The sequence below is a fragment of the Eumetopias jubatus genome, unplaced genomic scaffold (assembly GCF_037043125.1).
Source record: "Eumetopias jubatus isolate StellerSeaLion01/CBP00866 unplaced genomic scaffold, mEumJub1_p1.0 scaffold_4, whole genome shotgun sequence".
Classification (NCBI taxonomy): Eukaryota; Metazoa; Chordata; class Mammalia; order Carnivora; family Otariidae; genus Eumetopias; species Eumetopias jubatus.
The window spans coordinates 34,763,781-34,778,952 of NW_028274810.1; the positions used below are offsets into that span (position 1 = coordinate 34,763,781).

The 15,172-nt window shown below is 34.2% G+C and overlaps 1 protein-coding gene across 1 annotated transcript in view; it reads right to left on the reverse strand.

Moving 5' to 3' along the window:
* Positions 1 to 15,172, reverse strand: part of SH3GLB1 (SH3 domain containing GRB2 like, endophilin B1) — a 34,685-nt gene that overhangs the window by 4,760 nt on the left and 14,753 nt on the right. Inside the window, exons 4-7 of the mRNA XM_028102460.2 lie at positions 13,607 to 13,740; positions 12,044 to 12,136; positions 1,985 to 2,074; positions 1,489 to 1,589 (exon numbers count right to left, since the gene is read on the reverse strand). Coding sequence (XP_027958261.1) covers positions 1,489 to 1,589; positions 1,985 to 2,074; positions 12,044 to 12,136; positions 13,607 to 13,740 — 418 coding nt within the window. The remainder of the gene's footprint in view (positions 1 to 1,488; positions 1,590 to 1,984; positions 2,075 to 12,043; positions 12,137 to 13,606; positions 13,741 to 15,172) is intronic.

Here is a 15,172-nt window from a genome sequence, read left to right on the forward strand (position 1 = left end):
TTTAAGCAGAATACAAGTATGAACGGTAACAACAGCAATCCCTTTACTGCACTCCCAGAGTATCAGGACAAAGTGAAAAGGAAGTACTAAGGCTTCCTGGGCTTAAAATAGTTGTAATGATGTGGGGATAAAGTGGCATTCTGCTTTCAGATACTGAATACCATTAACAAAACTTCAAATATACAGAAGTATAAATCTTCTATACATCTTATTGGAATAACCAGTGGTATCAGGCTACAATTCATCTTTAAGATCTAAAATTGGTTTTGTGGATATGCCTAATTTTGTTTTAGGTCTAATTTTAAAGGATTAAATGCAGAAAAGAACACCAAAGTGATTTTTAAAAAAACTTATTCCTTGAAAATAACTTCTCTTGATATTTCTCTCAACTCTTACATATCACTCCCTTGCTTTAATGGCTCTTCACTATATAAATCTCCAACTCCTTATCACTACATACTTTACAGGGCATTGGTGACATGACCCTGTTTACTCTTGTAGCCATATCTACCATTCCATTCTTAAACACTATGTATGCTCCAACCAGAACAAACTACTATCAGTTCCCTGAACTGCCACTCTCTTTTCTCTGGCCTTTTCATATACGTGTTCTTCCTTTGGAATATTCATCCCTGCTCCTTTCTTCATCTAGATTATTCCCACTAAAATAACTTCATCTGTGAAACTTTGCCAGACCCACCTGAGTCACAGTTAGAGGTCCTTCACAGAAACCTGCACTTACTTCTACCTTTCCACTTACTACCTGGCCTATCTGCCAATGGCCTTTAATTCTACCTAAACTTTAAATACCTAGGTATTTCTATTTAGACCTAGCAGAGACATGTTTGTCCTATACATCATTTTATTTCTAGTGTCACCTTAGAATGTGAGCTCTATAAGGGTAAGCAATTTTGCCTGTTCTGTTTGCTGATATAATTCTAGAGTACAGAACAGTGCCTGGTATATGACAGGTATTCAATAAACATTTGATGAATGAATGACTGAGCTATGCACACTTTGTGCTATCAATACTTTTAAAGTATATTAAAATATTTTTAATAATTACGTTCTGGGCTTGAGGTCTTATAGACTATTCTAAAACTTTTTTTTTTTAAACAGTGAACAAGTAATGAATACGTATAAATTAGCTTATCTCTGAGGGCAAATAAGTGTCAATGTAATCCTTCTCAACTAACTGGAAGGTATTTTAAGAGAGAAGTGAACTTCAAACACTTTTCTTTATATAGCACTAAAAAAGTGTTCACTTAAATTATGTTCTCATTAAGTTCTTGGGTGCTAGGAGAGCTCACAATGTTTTCGCTACCTCACGAGTTTGCAAATTACTTTCCTTAAAAAAAAAATCTGATTTTAAGCAAGCTAATAAAAGCCTTTAATTCTTCTAATCTTCACCTCTATTATTAGTTCATATGCAAAAACCTGAATTTCCTCTCTTATCAAGAGTTTCAGGTGTGAAAAGGAAATTACAACCTTCCCAGTTGTTTCTGGAGGTCTAACATGTACTGGTAACACTGTGCATAGTAAGTCATCTGGGCTTCCACAAAGTCATTCAGACAGCGGAGATGATGGGCCTGTAAAGGAAAGTTACAGTTACTTCTTAGCTCTATATCTACTTAAAAGTGCTAAATTCCAAGGGGCAACAGACCACAACATGTACTCAGGAAGAATCACCAGTATCTAGCATTCTACTATAAGGCTTACCAAGGCTGACTTCGGTTAACAGTGTAAGAACAAACTATGTAGCCAACAAAAACCAACAAATGGCTTTGATGATGGTGGGAGATCTAGGTGATGAGGTGTAAACAAAAATTTAAAATATTTCTTCATATATCTTGGCAAGGGCTACAATTTAAATTTCCTTGATAAATGACTGAAAAAGTTTTGAAGTTCAATTTTCCCCCTCAAAGTGCCTTACGACCATCAAAGTCTTCTGTTTCAAATGAATTTCCAGTGAATGAACACTCACATGCGTACTGCTGATTCCCTCTAGCAGAAGTCTTGTAATCTCTGCTTGACGATCAAATTCACTTTGAGTTATTCTCAATTCCTGTTCAGACTTAAATTGGAACACAGTTTTAGGATTTTATTAGAGGACTTGGCCCATTTTATGTACATTTGTTAAGACAGTTTAAAAATCCCCCAAGTAAACCCCAAATGAGAAGCTGCCAAGTCCCTGATTCTGCTTTGTGTTTAAACTGTTCCCTGTTTTCTATACCTTAGCTTTTCTACATTACCCAATTCCTTACCAGTGCTTCACTCAAAAGAATCTATTAATGTCAAAGGTTAATGACATATACATAAAAGCCTAGAAACACTACTATGGGACAGTCAATATACTGTCATAACATTTTAAGAATATTGGTTTATATGTATAAAATAATATTTCAAAAAATTCTCCTGGGTAGCTCAGATGGTAAGCGTCTGCCTTCGGCTCAGGTCACGATCCCAGTGTGACCCCACATTAGGCTCCTGGCACAGCGGGGAGGCTGCTTCTCCCTCTCCCTCTGCCTCTCCCTCTGCTCATGCTCTCTCTGTATCTGTCTCAAATAAATAAAATCCTTAAAAAAAATTGCTAAAAAAATTCTCAACTCTTTCTATAGCTACTTTACTTTGAAGTTAAAGACAGTCTTTAATCTCAAATGAACAAACTTCAGAGTGAAGCCATAGGATTTTAACCTCTTCTGTTTAGTTATCAAACATATTATTTGTTTCTAGGCACATAGTTCTTAGCTTCTTTCAAAGAACTTTCTTGCACAAATGACTTTTTTTTTTCCAGTTTTCTTTCCAAACTTTGCATTTCCAAACTTAAGCATCACTATTATATACAAGATATGCTAGGGTTTTTCTGCAAGTTATGGGGGACCTTTAATCAGTAGTGTGCTGGTAAACTGGCTGGGAGTGGGGTGAGTGAGTTCTAATGTGCTGATTTTCATGGTTCAAATACTCCACCCACAGCTCACTTCAAGCTACCAAGGTGAAGTCATGGACCTCAGAACTGGAAAAAGGTGTATATAATAGCACACCACTACCACTAGCTTCAGCCCTCTGATATAGGGTCAGTGCTGGGACAAAAGAGTTCAGTAAAAAATTAACAGGACCTAAAAATAGTAAATACTGGCAAAAAAATCTTAAACCTTTAGCCAGAGTTGGTTGGTAGTAAGTGAGGAAGAGAAAAATAAAATCTCACAGCTCATGCAGAATAGTTAGCTTATCCCACACTAGTAATCATCATTGGTGATAATGCCATTAATGATGCTATCTTCTACTACCTCTCCAGAATAAACAGCCCCCCCATCCAAGTAATTAAAATATTTCCAAGACTGTAGTAAGTATAAAAATTAGGTCTAAACTCTTTCCTTGCACACCCCATCTCCCTCTCCTTCACTTTTTGGTGGCAACAGTTAACCTAGTGAACCAGTCAAAAATTGGAAGTAGCAGCAAAATAGATCATCAGTTGCTTTAGTCATTCTCGTCCCACTGTCAACAGACCTGGCAGAGGTGATTAGAAGTGACTACTAGATTGGATTTATGGAAATAAGTTTGAATTACTCAATAATTCAAGAGTTAAAATTAAATTTTACTTGACTGAATTCAGAATGCATGGTGCTTTGATAACAGGGCTGAAGTAAGCTTCATCTAGAAGCTAGTACGAAGTAGAAAATCAAGGCCCAGGGGAAGAAAAGAATCAATGATCCTCCTAAGTAAAGTGTTAAGGAAAACCAATTACTTCAGTGTTACATTTGCATTATTTACTGTTCTGCTTGGTTGAATACAGAGAAGTTTTGATTAGAAGTAACCATAGTAAATCAAAAATAAATAAACTTTAAAAGTAAACAAGACTAGTTCCATGTGGGTCTCTATGAAAATACAATTTGATTTAATGGCCTTTAGGAGAAATGGCAGAAAAGCCTTCTACTTGGCAATATTTCTGTATAAGGTGTAAGCAAGGGAACTAGGTAACAGATTAAGTAACTGGGAAGTTTGAACATGAAGTGGAAAAAGTTTTAAAATGATATCAGAAAGTATAAGGGGTCAGTCATCCATGTTTGAGCAAAATATAATTACGAAGGAAGGCACCATATTACAAAGCCTAGGAAGTCATTCTTTGCACAATTTAGACTTTGTATTTAGAAAAGGTAAATGACAGGAAGTAAATGAATCTCACTTCCTGAACAAGTTTCAGTGTATGCCTAGGGTGGCTGTAGTCAAATCCCCCAAACCATCTCCACTTCTGACACACGTAATGACTATAATTAATCTGAGAGGCAGAGGTAACTGAAATAGGTTTGGCATAGTCAATTTACTAGGAAGAGAATGATCCATATTAGAAAGATAGATAAAAAGGGTGAATTTAAAGGGTTTTTATTCTGTCCTCCAGAAGACCTCATTTCCTGACTTAATTTTACAGTTAAGACATAAAGTTCTAGGGAAGAGACTTTCTCCTGCCAGAGTATATGACAACATAACTTGGGTTAGGGAAGCAAGAATTGTTCTAAGATGTAACTTGAAAAAAGGGCAAGAATTTGTTGATCTGTGATATCAGGTCTGGGTAACTGTAAACTAGAAATTTTAGTCAGGCTTTTGAGGCATTTGCTGTGACAATCTTGTTCTGTCACCTATTTTTTCTAGAGGCTTAAATCTTAAAATATTCGAGGAATATGAAGTTTTAAAATTATACATATTTTAAATTATAAAAATGGCATAAGTGAGAAGTACAGAAGAAAAAAAATCTTCCCAAATCCATTTTGATATATTCTTAAGTTTTACTTACACACACACACACACACACACACACAATGTAAATATTTGTTTCATGAGTTTCTTCCCATCATATCACATATTTCCCGAACTCACAGAGACTGCAGAATCAGAAATTTTTTGGTGTATCTGTATGCTAACCAGAGTGGAAGAGACCTTGGTTTTATCGTTCAACCTATATTCTCTTCCACGTTACTCTATCCTCTTCAAGCTAGAGGTTCAGGAAAAAAATCAGAGGCCAAGGGAGACCTGTAACTAAGCTGATAAATGGATTCCACAAAGGGGGATGAGAGTGGGCGTCAACAATTTCACACTGGATTTCCAATTCAAAGAATCAAAGCCCTCATAACTTATACATGGAACAGACTGTATAGGCAGCAATCCTACAAAGTCAGAAAATAAAAAGTTAACGTTTGAAAAAAAAAAGGGGTGGTGCCTGGGTGGCTCAGTCGTTAAGCGTCTGCCTTTGGCTCAGGTCATGGTCCCGGGGTCCTGGGATCGAGCCCCACATTGGGCTACCTGCTTGCCGGGAGGCCTGCTTCTCCCTCCCCCACTCCCCCTGCTTGTGTTCCCTCTCTCGCTGTGTCTCTGTCAAATAAATAAATAAAATCTTTAAAAAAAAAAAAAGAAAAAAAAGTCAGGGGCCACAATTACCACCTGCCCTCAATCTTCAGCACTGTCCTCCTCATCTGGAGGTCAAATTTTGGTAGGCCTGAACATGAGGAGTAAATAAAAAATGCTTCTGAAGACCTCAAATAGTGAAACAAATCTACAATAAAGTCATAATTTATTCCTTAAATTCTTGCTTGAATATTTTATTTCCCATCCTAGAAAAGATTAGGAATGGTAACATGGAAAGAGGGACTACTAGTAGCAGTCATATGGACAGCTTTTATTTATTTATTTATTTTTAAAAAGATTTTATTTATTTCACAGAGAGATAGCAAGAGCAGGAACACAAGCAGGGGGAGTGGGAGAAGGAGAGGCAGGCTTCCAGCTGAGTAGGAAGCCCGATGTGGGGCTCGATCCCAGGATCCTGGGATCATGACCTGAGCCGAAGGCAGACGCTTAACGACTGAGCCACCCAGGCGCCCCCATATGGACAGCTTTTAAAAGTGACAGTCTGACACTGAGGGAGTAGACAACATACTTGAAAAACAAACAACGGATCTAACTGTTACACAGTACAATAATGTACATTCATATCCTAACTGTAAGTAAAATTAAATATATGTTATCCTGTATTTAATGGAGCAGTAAAATACTATTTTACAAATAGTTTCAACTAAAGTGACAGAAGACTTAACTCTGGTTACTGGAGAGAACAAGCTTCAGCTATCTACAAAATTCATTTGTGTGACATATGATATATTCAATTACTGAATATACAAGACATGGTGTAAACTGTAGTTTACATAACTGTCATGTAAGTAAACCAAGTATTTAAACTGTCTTCTGGCAAGATTACTACTTAATATAACATTGTATCAGAATGTGTGCAAAGCACATCTCTGTAACATTGTTGCACTGCGTTATGGAGCTACTTCTAGCCAAACAGATCTGAGTTTTCTATGATAATTTTCATATTTTATAAGATATAGTAACAAAGACTATGGCTGCTGTCCAATAAATATTTAGTGAATAACAAATTGTTTCATAATTCTGTAGTTTAATAATTTACTTACTTTTGTCACTTCCTCTGCCCAAATCTAGCCAGCATTAAAAATTAGAGAAAAATATAGAGCATGAAAGAAAGTTGGAATTTAACATTTTCTACAACTTAGTATAGAAAAATGTAATTATTTTAATTCAAAGGGTATACTCTCCTTTTCCAGAATCACATTAACAGTTGTAACTAAATAAGTACAGCTTAATATACTATGAAAGTATGCCTTCATATGGATCAATACTATTAATTTTTGAATCTTATACTAATTTTATAAGTTACTAAGTAATAGTTTTCTAAAACTGGGAGTAAGTTGTAGTTCTCTCATCTGTAAAATGAAAGGTTTGGACTAAACAATTCCTAATTTCTCATTTAGGTCTAAAATTCTAGAATTTTAGGAAACTAAAATAAAGCAAGGATAAATAGATATTGATACAGCCACCGGTGGGGCACAATAAACTTGAGATGTAATGAATTTAAAATGACCAGAGTTAAACACATCTTATTGTAAGTAGATGACATCAGTAGCAAAACAGATGCCTAATAAGTGAAACAAAGTCTTGCTAATTGTTTAGGATATTCTTAACTAAATTAAAACCTATGATTTATATGCGAAGTTACCAATGACTGAAATAGTCTCACACATTTTCATTCACCTACAGATAGGACAATGGAAATAAATGAATGCATTCTCTTGCTATCTAAGGAAAGCCCTAATTTAGCCAGGGCTTCAATCATTATAGTAGTTTAGAACAACAAAAATGCATTTTAAATACTCCGTTCATAAACTTTCCCATTACATGAATTCCCCCCCCCTTTTAGCTCAATGCTAATGGAATAAAGGCAGTCATTACCTGTGAATTTATTAACTGTACTGAAGATTCCATACTACTTCTATGGAAGTAATGTATCTAGGAATATGATGCCAAACACTACATCTATAAATTTTGATTGGCTAATGTTTATGAGTTTTTGGGCTATATTCAGATTTTATGAATTTCTATTTTGTTAAAAATTAAAAATTGCTAACATCTCAAAACTCAAGTCCTCAAATCAAGCTCAACATATATATTGGGTACTACAGAACAATTTTCATTTCTGATTCTTGCCCAAAGCTATCACTATTCTGTAACTTTCTGAAGTAAATTAGTACTGGATAGGGAAAGGGCCTGGCTACTACAGAAATATGGGGGGTGAGTGTGTCTTGGCATGAAACTGTGTAAGAAATTAATTCTATGTTGAGTTTGGGTGAAAATTAAGGTAAACATCAAAAGATACTGAAAAACAAAGTAAGCTTGTAAACTTTACACTTTTCTCTAAGTAAATTTTGTTAATTTTTTTTGCCAAAAGTGAAAATACAAAGTGCCAGTTAAATTAATGTCTTTTACTAGGTATAAAAGGCACCATATATTTATATATAAATTCATATTCTAAAATATGAATTTGGCATAGCTAATATATTTGGCAATTAGAACACAAAATTTCTATTCTTCAAGTTCCAATATTACTTCAGCTAGTATTCCCTGTATTTTTTGTTGGACTAATGAATTCAACGCTTTGACTACTTTTGACTTTTACAGCAGATAATAGCAAGAGAAGGCACTTTACTCAAGATGTAGAAAACACAGTAGGCCAACAAACCTTCAGCCATTTTACATGCAGGAAGTTGAGCATGTAAGAGAAATTTACCATATTGTTATCTCCTTCAAGGCGAGCTGAGTTTAGTTGCTTAAATGCATAGGTAAGAGACAAAGAACACATTATACCAATGAACACAGTGAAACAAGTTACTTCTTCACAATAAAGGACACACAAACAAGTATTAAGAGAGCTGATAAAATGGTTTTCTACTTAAAAAGAAATCTATGTTGTTCTATAGAATTTCACATAGTGGTGCCTATTCAACTTTTCCAAAAGATTCATTCAGATTTTTAAAAGACAAAAAACATGGTTGATGCTTGATTTTAAATTAGAATCATTTAGGAAAAACATCACTTTAAAAACTGCCAGTTACCTACAATTTTTATTAAATTTTCACCTATGAAAGCCCTTCTGCCTACCCACAACTTTCCTATTCAAAGATCATTTCTATTTTATGAATGTATGATGCCTTCAACCATGTTCTCTCTCAGTCATCCTCAGCCAGGTCTTGGCATACCCTGAAGAAGTATGAAAGGTGTGTCAATCCTTACATTTTTATTTTTATTTTTTATTTTTTTTAAAGATTTATTTATTTATTTATTTGAGAGAGAGAATGAGAGAGAGCACATGAGAAGGGGAGGGGCAGAGGGAGAAGCAGACTCCCCACCGAGCAGGGAGCCTGATGCGGGACTTGATCCCGGGACTCCAGGATCATGACCTGAGCCGAAAGCAGTTGCTTAACCAACTGAGCCACCCAGGCGCCCAATCCTTGTATTTTTAATAAGCTTTAAATTCTCGTATGTGTACATTAAGGTTAAGTTATATGATAGCGCTCAGTTTACAGATTAAAGATTTAGACATATGTGGAAATGCTTAAGTGGGCAGAGGGACATTCACAATACTGTGTTATTGAAGATGTATTTTCCACATTTGTATACCCAAAACTGAGGTCCAAACCTCTAAATATTAGAGAGTTTTGAAACTAGATGATTTTTTTCTTCCCATTAACAGAAGTCTGAAATAATTAAAAAAAAATTTATGTAAGACTAAAGCTGGGTTAATTTAAATGCAGAAATTTTATTTGTCTTTGCTTCTTTGACAAGTTTTATACTATTTTCAAAATTGTGTTTTTGTTCATTGTGAAACATTCAAGTAGGTTTTCTTTCTGTTCAACTGGTGTATTTTTGTGAAATGCCTTTGATGTTGCTTTACCACTTTTCAACCTAACTAATAAAATACAAGATAATAAAGTAGCAATATTGGATACAGGCATAAATATTTTACTGACTTGGCTAAGTCATCAAAAAGTTCAATCTAGTATACTAGATTGTGAACTGAGGGCAGTAGAGATTTTGCATTATTTATCTCTGAATTCCTCAGCAAAGCACCTTGTACAAAATAAGCATTCAATAAATATAGACTTTAAAAAGAGGTAACAACAAGTAAATGAATTACCAAAAAAAAAAAAAAAAAGTGCTGATATGCAGAGGTCCCAAACCTTACTTGTAGAGAAATAACTACTCACAAAACAATCCATGGAAATTTATAAAGTGAATTCAAAGAAATTCTGGGATTAGAGTAAACTAGGAACGAGGAAATGTGTCAAGAAAAAAAAGCAAACGCAAACTCCTAGTGGTTTCTATTTTTCTGTATTCTTCAAGTAAAACAGAAAAGAAATACAGGAAAAAAAAAAACAAACCCACCAAAGATCACAGAATAATAGGCATGCCTTAAGGCTTTATGGAATAATAAACTAAGAGGACTTCTCCCTTCTAAAGTATTTCAGACTTACTGCTATAAAGTTTGAAGAAAAACGGGTTGGTTATCTAGGGGAAAAGAGCACAACTACAATCAGGGAATGTGAATTTCTACCTAAACTAATATTTTAAATATTTGGCTATAGTTAACTTCGTTTTATGCAATATATAAATTCTAGAAAAGCTGTGTATAAATGAAATTGTTCAATAAAATCATTTCTGTAATTTTTCATTTTTATTCTAAATGTAAATTCTCATGGAGAAAATCTGTCCTCAACAATACTCAGCACAGAAAAACTGTCAAGATCTTTTCTGGATATTATCAAAAGGAAACATCTTTCAAAATTTGTCTACTATTATATTTAGTTCTTACACATTTTAATAGCAATGGTAAAATAATTTAGAATAACCAAAGGACCTTATATGGTGTTAAATCTCTTAAGTTTTCTGGAACTTTTCCAGGTAAAAAAGATTATCATTATTCTGTAATAGTGCTTGTGAAAGAAAGTTTTGTACTGACACTTGATGACAGTATTCTCATTCCACAATCATTATTGGGTGCATATAGGCATTTTGAATGAAGAGATTTTGACTTATTTCCAAATGATCCTTATTTATCTTAACATTTTTTTTTCCTGATTATGAAATTAGTATCTTAAAAATCAATTCAGGGGCGCCTGGGCGGCTCAGTTGTTAAGTGTCTGCCTTCAGCTCAGGTCATGATCCCAGGCTCCTGGGATTGAGCCCTGCATCGGGCTCCCTGCTCAGCAGGGAGTCTGCTTTTCCCTCTCCCACTCCCCCTGCTTGTGTTCCCTCTCTTGCTGTGTCTCTTTCTGTCAAATAAATAAAATAAAATCTTAAAAAAAAAATCAATTTATATTTTACCACGTAAATCTATTATTAGCAACTAGAAACTAATCCTAATTTAGAATCTCTTGTCACCTACAGTGTTCATTTTGAAGTTCTGATTCTGTGAAAAGCCTGTTTTGGGAAGTTAGGATGTTCTTGATGATGACATCATGATAAATCCTGAGGTGAAATAGCCAGAGAATTTGGATTTAATGTCTTGTCAAAGCAAGCTCTTCTCCAGCAGTAACTAATACAGACTCTCCAAAAGGGGAACTGTTTAGAAGAAAGTATTTCTAGAAAAAATTTATTCTGCTCATATAAAGCGTCCGGGTACTTTCACAAGACATCACTGTTTAATACCAATTTTACCAGTTTTAAATTTCACTATAAAACAAGTCTCAACCTCTTCTTTCCCCAAACAAGGGAGCCACAGTTGTCTTCCACCAGCACTGTGGCCTATGTTCCTTAAGGCAATGATTCTTGAGGATGACAGTGGTAGTGAGTTGGGAACAGAAGGCAGGGTGAATGTCATGCTTCTTGACAAAACATATCCCTTAGTATAAATTAAGAATTAACCTGTTAGCCTCCTCTAATAAATTCAGACTTGTTTATATTATACTGAGTAATCTCTTCCATCTTTGGAATGGAAATATAAAAAGTATAAATAATAGATTAAATAAGCTTATAAATAAAACCTTTTAAGAAACTTATAAATACATGTGTATGAATCATTAAATTACTATATTTAATATTTAACCAACTCCATTTAAAATGAAGACTATTCTGAGGTTTTTATGAAAAATATACCAGAACTTATGTATCCAAATGGGCTTCCTCCCCTTCAAAATAGTCACCTGGGCGTCCATGCTGCAACTGTTTGAATGGTTTTGGAATTATTCTTGGTGACGCCTTTAGTCAGTTTGACTAACATGTGGAAAAGGCGTCATTTTTAATTTTTAGGTCACACATCAGCAATCTCAAACTTGACTCATTCTCATCTTAATTACTATCTGTTTTTCTATTTCAAATATAATAAACCTATCTCCAAAAGGATATTTGCCATCATCACTGAGGATATTTAAAGAACATGACAGCTTTAGAAGCTCTTATAATTTTTATTTTTTAGCAACAGGTGTATCACTGAAATAATACTGCCTGTTGATATGACTACTTTGCACTGATTTGGATGCATTAAGTTCTGATAAGTTTGTTTAAACACAAAAACAATACCCTAAAGTCATATTCTACTCTAAGTAATAGACTGTAGCTTGCATGGTATAGGAGTAAAATATTTTACAAATTTTAAATTTATCAACCTAAGATTTTTTCTATGAAAAAAAAAAACACTACTTACTGAAGCTCTAGTTTCTGCAGCTTTTGCCTTTTTTAGTCTGGTTTTTGCAGCATCCAAATCCAGCCTTTTATTTTGTAATAGTTTCCTTTCTTTCTATAAAAATAGAAAAGAAAAAAAATAAAGGCTAATGATGCTAAAATCCAGTAAGAGCATACACATTTAAAGTATCATTCTCCATTAAATACATGAATCATCTGATAAACAAAGATCAATGATTAAAAATTGGCTATGAAGGAACACTTGACTCCTTTTTCTTACGGTTTTCAATTTTAAAATAATGGAGATATTCTAGATGCTGGGGAAATCTGGGAAAGATGGCAGGTGATGTCAGAAACAAAGAAATGCATATTTTAATATTTTGCAGTTTTGCTGTCTAGGGAATGTTTTGCTCTATCATCTTGGCTGTCACAACTGGGGGGTGGGGAGATGTTACTAGGTAGAAACCAGGATGCTGCTAAATATCCTACAATGCAGTACAGCTTCTACAACAAAGAACTATTCTACCTAAAATGTCAGTAATGCCCAGGTTGATAAACTGTTTCAAACAGATTATCTAGGAAGTGCCATGGTAAAGGAGGTATGGGCCTAGGTCAAAGTTCCTTGACACCCCAAGTGATCTACCTCAAGGACTGGGCAGGCTCACTTAATGTGCCAGAGCACTGAAAGCAACTCTATTACTCCAAAAGGAAATTTCAAATTTATAGAATAATGAATAAACATTAGTATGGTATCTCAGAATTCCTCATGGGAACTTCACCATAATAGGTAAGTTTATAAAAATTCACTGCTTGCTTTATTAATTCTCAGATTTCATATGTCACATTTCATCCTACTGACAATCTAATATTTTTTAAATTGTATTTCAACTTGGTGGTTTTTCCTTTGTCTCAGGCAAAATACTTTTTACCCAGAGACAAATTCATTGTACACATACTGAGTTTCTAGAATATTTTATAATAAGAAATCTGCAAATTAAAGTTTAAAGCAGTATTTACAATAAAGAACAATCTTGCAAAAATCTTAGGCAAAAAAAATCCACCTAGATCTTCTCTCCATTGCTTAAAAAAAAAAAAAAACAACTAAAAAATAATATTAGGCTTGGGAAAGTTACATTTATTTCTTCAGCAATAAAATACAGCTGTGTGAGGAGAAGATAACAAGACTTCTAGGGATGCAAACAACAGAAAGTTGAACAGCCAGAAATACAGTAAGTAGGTTTTTGGCTCCCAGTTTAAATGAATAGCTAACACGGCTATACTATGGAGGTATTTTGTGCCATATTTTTATAATCATTCAAGGAATTTCTCTACAAATTTTAGTGCTGGTAATGAACAACAATTGATGTAATCTCGATCACACTGCAGGGATACAAAAATGGAGTATATATCTTCAATAGTTCTTTATTTTGGTAGCTCTGTGTTCTGCTGAATATGTACCTAGCTAGATTATTTAAATTTTCTAATCTGCTACATCTACACAGTCAGTAAGAGGGCAAATTATTAATTAAAAAGTGTAATTATATAAATTATTTTACTAAAAAAAAGGGAACATTTTCCAACTCACAGCAATTGTTTTGTAATCTCCTTCTATAAAGTTTCTTAAAGGAGTGAGAAAATTTAAAGCTGATGTTTGAATCAGCTCTCTGTCTGCTGTTCCAATTCGTTTTTGTGTTTCTCCACATTTAATAAGGGCATTACCTGCAAAGGAAAAAAGTGTTTTTTTTTTTTACCATTTTCTGGTAATGTCAGAAAATAAAATCAGCAATCTGATCTGCTTTAAAGTTAGTTGTCACTTGCTTACTTAAAAAATCAAAGAGAATTAGCTGTCAGTTTAATTTTAAAAGTAAATTTAAGATTATAAATATCTAAATGAAAATGACAGAGGTTCAAGAAGTCCTTATCGTATCACAGTTAATTGTACCAATTCAACCAATGCAACAAAAGAGGATAAATACACTAAAATTTATGATCACAGCTCAAACAGTGGAGGTATGTTTAGAAAAGCATAATGCTTAAAATATTTTCATAAGTAGATCAAGACAAAATTTGTCTACTATTTCTATATTATGCATGGGCCTCAAGTATCTTTAAATAATATTGTATATTTGTATCTTAAGTTAAAGAAAAATCCATGTTTTGCAACACATATACCTTAATGTTTAAATAGGACAAGCTCAGTGGAAAATAGAGCAAAAAGAAAGGTTCTACTTCGAGTTCTACCTCTAAGAAGCTTCAATTCTGTGGATCTTAAATCCTCATGTTAGGATGAGACTAGATTTGACTGGCAAGGAAGATAATATAACATAGTCGTTAAGAGCTCCATGTCTGGATACAGATCTCTCTTTGAGTTACTAGCTATATGATCATAGGTGAATTATATAAATCTCTCTAAGACTCAGTTTCCTTGTCTTCAAAATGGAGATAATAGAATTTATATTATAAGTAGACCGTAAGTGAAGACTTATGGAAATAATACATATTGTGTAGTGTTTAGCCCAATGCCTGAAATACTCAACTGTTAGTTATTATCAATTATAATTAAATAGATTCACAAAGCCCAATTCCAAAAATCAAGGTACAGTCAATAGAGTTACTACAGGTGAAAGCAGATTAAGCATATTAAGAAAGGAAAAAATTTAGAAGGCTTTTGAATGTTCGTGCCCCACTAGGCCTTCAGCTTGGTGAAGGAAAGGGCTAGGTGTCCTTCATGTACCTTTATTACCTCCAGCATCTAACTGCTTCTGGCACAAGCAGGCACAAAAAATCTGTTTAATGTGTAAAATTTTTCTAAAATTAATAGTTAAAATTTAGAAATAAAACTACAGAAATTTTAATCATTTTCAGACTTCTCAAAGAAGTACCTTTTGAAGACCACAACGTAAAAGTTTCAGTTGTACATCTAACAGTCAATGGATTAATGCTATTCATTATACAGTATTTAGGTTATTTCCTTCTGACATAAAGGTGACTATTAAAACTTTAAGTTCAGGGGTGCCTGGGTGGCTCAGGCGTTAAGCATCTGCCTTCGGTTCAGGTCATGATCCCAGGATCCTGGGATCGAGCCCCGCATTAGGCTCCCTGCTCGGTGGGAAGCCTGCTTCTCCCTCTCCCACTCCCCCTGCTTGTGTTC